Here is a 4,662-nt window from a genome sequence, read left to right as displayed (position 1 = left end):
ATTATGTTTTTGTTAGGGAGAAGCACGTTTCCTAATGTAACTTCTCCAGCCGCCTCCGGTCCCGCACACCCCTCCCCCTCCTCCTATCATATTCTAATTATTTATATAGCATGATGACTACTTCTCTTCCCCAACCAACATGGCCGCCAGGTCGCTCCCGTGACGTCATTGCCGCCCGCGGGTGACAGGTGTCAGAGGCGTCATAAGGAAGCGTCAGAGGGGTGCTACGGATGTGTTGTCGGGCGGCTCCCGGTGCTCCGGTGTTGGGGCAGGGCCGCAGCCAGTGACCGGAGGTGGGGCCGCTATGGAGGAGCCCGGCCGGCAGAATGTACTGGGGGAGCTGCTGGAGGAGTTCTCCCGGGCCCAGTTCCGGGCTAAGGACGCCGGAGGGAAGGTGAGGGGCTTCGGTACCGGGAGCGCAGAGCGGGGGTTGTCATGGAGACGCCGGAGAGACGGGCAGTGTGTGAGGAGGAGCTCGGCAACAGCGCCCCCCTCCGCCCGCCGAGTCACATGACTGCCTGTCTGTCACTACTGAGAACTGCACTGTCTGGGGGGACTACAAATCCCAGCATGACCTCTCCTGACAGCTCCTATTATTACAGGGGGACTACAAATCCCAGCATGACCCCCTGTCCTATTATTACAGGGGGGACTACAAATCCCAGCATGACCTCTTGACAGGTCCTATTATTACAGGGGGGACTACAAATCCCAGCATGACCTCTTGACAGGTCCTATTATTATAGGGGAACTACAAATCCCAGCATGACCCCCTGACAGGTCCTATTATTACAGGGGGACTACAAATCCCAGCATGACCCCCGACCTGTTCTATTATTACAGGGGAACTACAAATCCCAGCATGACCTCTCCTGACCGGTCCTATTATTACAGGGGGACTACAGATCCCAGCATGACCTCTCCTGACCGGTCCTATTATTACAGGGGGGACTACAAATCCCAGCATGACCCCCTGACCAGTCCTATTATTACAGGGGGACTACAAATCCCAGTATGACCTCTCCTGACAGGTCCTATTATTACAGGGGGACAACAAATCCCAGCATGACCTCTCCTGACAGATCCTATTACAGGGGGACTACAAATCCCAGCATGACCTCCCCTGATAGGTCCTTTTAATACGGGGAGACTATAAATCCCAGCTTGACTCCTGACGGGTCCTATTATTACAGGGGGGACTACAAATCCCAGAATGACCTCTCCTGACAGGTCCTATTATTACTGGGGGCACTAAAAAGCCCAGCATCACCCTCTGATAGCAGGACCTCTCCTGATAGGTCATATTATTTCGAGGGGGGGACTATAAATCCCAGCATGACCCCCTGACAGGTCCTGTTACAGGGTGGACTACAAATCCCAGCATAAACTATAAACCTTTACAAAGGTGTGTTGGCCCAAATGTCCAAGATAATGTTAAATGAAAAAAAGTCATATAAAAACAACCAATGCGTTTTGGGAGCAACACCCCTCCCCCTTCATCAGGGTTACAAGAATAGGCAAAAAACAGTCCTAATGATGAACAATGAAATATTACACACAGTAAGAGCTCCGTCTGCTGAAATAAAATGAATTGGGTCCTGAAATCCGTTAAAAAGACAAAAAAAGCGAAGAGCCCAAACCACAGAACTGACTAATGGAGCCCGGTGGGAGTAATAAGTACAAGGAAACGCTGTAATTGGACAGGGAGAATACGGGAAGAGGGGCTAAAGAAAACCAAGAAGCTAAAGGGCAGTAAAAAAAAAAATGAATTGTCTGATAGAATAAGTAATGACAAAGCTGTTGAAATAAAACTCGTTAACTAAAAGTGCTAAACGAACATTAGAGAACCAGGCAGCTGAAATGAAACGAATTGTCAGTTCTATGCGAATGATCCTGTCTGCATATAGAGGCGAGGGGGGCCGCCCAGGCGCAGAGGGGCTGATTTACTAAAACCAGAGAGTGAAAATCTGGTGCTGCTCTGCATAGAAACCAATCGGCTTCTAACTTCAGCGTGTTCATTTAACCACCTTCGGACCGCCCGCCGCAGAAATACTGCGGCAGGCTGGCCTTCCTGTGCGAACTGCTGTATGTATATGGCGGTCGCGCGCCTGCAGCTAGGGGACGAGCGCGTGGTGTGCTCCTGCCCCCTCTCGGCAGTGGGAACTCTGATGCACGGGGCAGGCGGCTCCAATTTGCCACCCGCGATCGCTCCCCGCTGAGAGAGAACGGTCTCTGTGGTCGTTTCACAAGCCCCGCCCCTCCCTCATACAGTTAGAATCACTCCCCTAGGTACACATTTAACCCTTTGATCGCCCCTGGTGTTAACTCCTTCCCTGCCAATGGCATTATTACAATAACAGTGCATATTTTTAGCACTGATTACTGTAGTAATGTCACTGGTCCCCCCAAATGATCTGTCCACCCAATGTCGCAGTCCTGCTAAAAATCGCAGATCCTTGCCATTACTAGTAAAAAAAAAAAAATAATAAAATTTACCTCTTTTCCATAGTTAGTAGACGCGATAGCTTTTGCGCAAACCAATCAAAATACACTTATTGGGATCTTATTTTTGGGGAAAAAAAATGTAGCAGAAAACACATTGGCCTAAAATGTTAAATTCTGATTTTTTTAAATTCTTTTTTGGGAATGTTATATAGCAGAATGTGTATATGTATATGTGTGTATATGTATGTGTGTGTATGTATATATATATATGTGTGTGTATGTGTATATATATATATATATATATATATATATATATATATACTGTATATATAATTTTTTTTTTTTCCAGAATGGTCGCTCTATTTTTTATTATAGCGCAAAAAATAAAAATCGCACAGGTGATCAAATACCACTGAAAGAAAGCTCTATTTGTGGGGAAAAAAGGGTACAGCGTGGCATGACCGCGCAATTGTCCGTTAAAATAACGCAGTGCCGAATCACAAAAAATGGCCTGGTCATTAGAGGGGCAAATCCTTGCGGTCCAGAAGTGGTTAAGCTTCAAAAAAAAAAAAAAAAAAAAAAACCCTGGCAGCTGATTGGCTCCCATGCAGAGATGCAACAGATCTTGCACTCTCCTGTGTTAGTAAATAAACCCCGATGAGCCTAATGGTCTGTACACAAGATCCGAAAATCGGACGAAAAATAACGCTTGTGAAAGGATCGGACGATAATCGGATCGTTAGTACACAGCTTACAAGAGGCGATCACGACAGTCCGCCCGATATTATCCGGTCGTGCAAGCATAAAAATTTTGATCGTATTATAACACATCGTACGATAATCGTATTATCAGTATGTTGTTCGTCAGAAAAAAATGGTGAGCAGTAGACATCATTTCCCCTCACACGCTACAACATGGTTATGCATACCGAAAGCTTTTGAATAATCGTCCGAGAAAATTCGTATCGTAAGTAACCTCTCCCATTTGCGAATATAATTGAGAGTTCCTAGCAACCAAACAAAAACGGACGGAACGTCGTCCGATTTTCGGATCGTGTGTACTGGGCATAAGAAGAGCGGTCGCAGTAGCTGACCTCATGGGTCAGGGCTCACCTGAGGCTGGTTAGGTAGCATCATTCATGTCTGTATGTGTGCATCTACAGGAGAGCAGCTGCTGCCAGGACTGCATTCATGACCGCAATTAGCCTCCGGTCACACCTCTGCAACTTGTCATGACAGTTTCAAATCGCATGACAAGTCGCACCCTATTGGCCACATTGGAAGTGGTCAAATCGGTTTGACTCTGGTTCCGTTGTAGTCACCAATTTTGAAAGTAGGTCCTGCATTACTTTTTGCAAGTTCATGTGTGACTTGTGTAGACATCTGTGCATGAAGTTGCATCAATGTCTTCCAAATCGCACCAGAAGTAGCTCAATATCATTGTCCCGATCAGTTACTACAGGGGATATACTGGGGGGGGCTACATATCCCAGCATGGTCTCCTGACAGATCTGGTTATTGCAGGGGATATACTGGGGGGACTACATATCCCATCACGACTTCCTGACAGATCCTGTTATTACAGGGGATATAATGGGGGGGGGGGGGGACTACATATCCCAGCATGGCCTCCTGACAGATCCTGTTATTAGAAGAGAAATATTGGGGGGGGGACTACATATCCCAGCATGGCCTTCTGACAGGTCCTGTTATTACAAGGGATATAATTGGGGGGGGGGGGGGACTACATATCCAAGCATGGCCTCCTGACAGATCCTGTTATTACAAGGGATATAATTGGGGGGGGGGGGGACTACATATCTCAGCGTGGCCTCCTGACAGATCCTGTTATTACAAGGGATATACTGGTGGGGGGGGGGGGGGGCTACATATCCCAGCATGGCCTCCTGACAGATCCTGTTATTACAAGGGATATACTGGGACTACATATCTCAACATGACCTCCTGAAAGATCTGGTTATTACAGGGGATATACTGGGGGGACTACATATCTCAGCATGACCTCCTGACAGATCCTGTTATGTATTCCCCCCCCCCCCCCCCCCCCCAGTATATCCCCTGTAATAACCCGATCTGTCAGGAGGCCATGCTGGGATATGTAGTTCCACCCCCCCCCCAGTATATCCCCTGTAATAACAGGATCTGTCAGGTCATGCTGAGATATGTAGTGCCCCCAGTATATCCCCTGTAATATCT

General features: G+C 47.4%; 1 protein-coding gene across 1 annotated transcript in view; it reads left to right on the top strand.

Moving 5' to 3' along the window:
* The first annotated feature begins 207 nt into the window (after positions 1-207).
* MTMR14 (myotubularin related protein 14) overlaps positions 208-4,662 on the top strand; it is an 86,525-nt gene continuing 82,070 nt past the window's right edge. The window contains exon 1 of the mRNA XM_082265920.1: positions 208-394. Within this exon, the coding sequence (XP_082122046.1) occupies positions 305-394 (90 nt within the window). The 5' untranslated portion in view covers positions 208-304. The remainder of the gene's footprint in view (positions 395-4,662) is intronic.

This window comes from Pelophylax lessonae (assembly GCF_965119305.1).
Source record: "Pelophylax lessonae genome assembly, chromosome: 8".
NCBI classification, from domain to species: domain Eukaryota; kingdom Metazoa; phylum Chordata; class Amphibia; order Anura; family Ranidae; genus Pelophylax; species Pelophylax lessonae.
The sequence above is the reverse complement of the archived record's forward strand: the minus strand, read 5'-3'. Positions and strand labels throughout refer to the sequence as shown.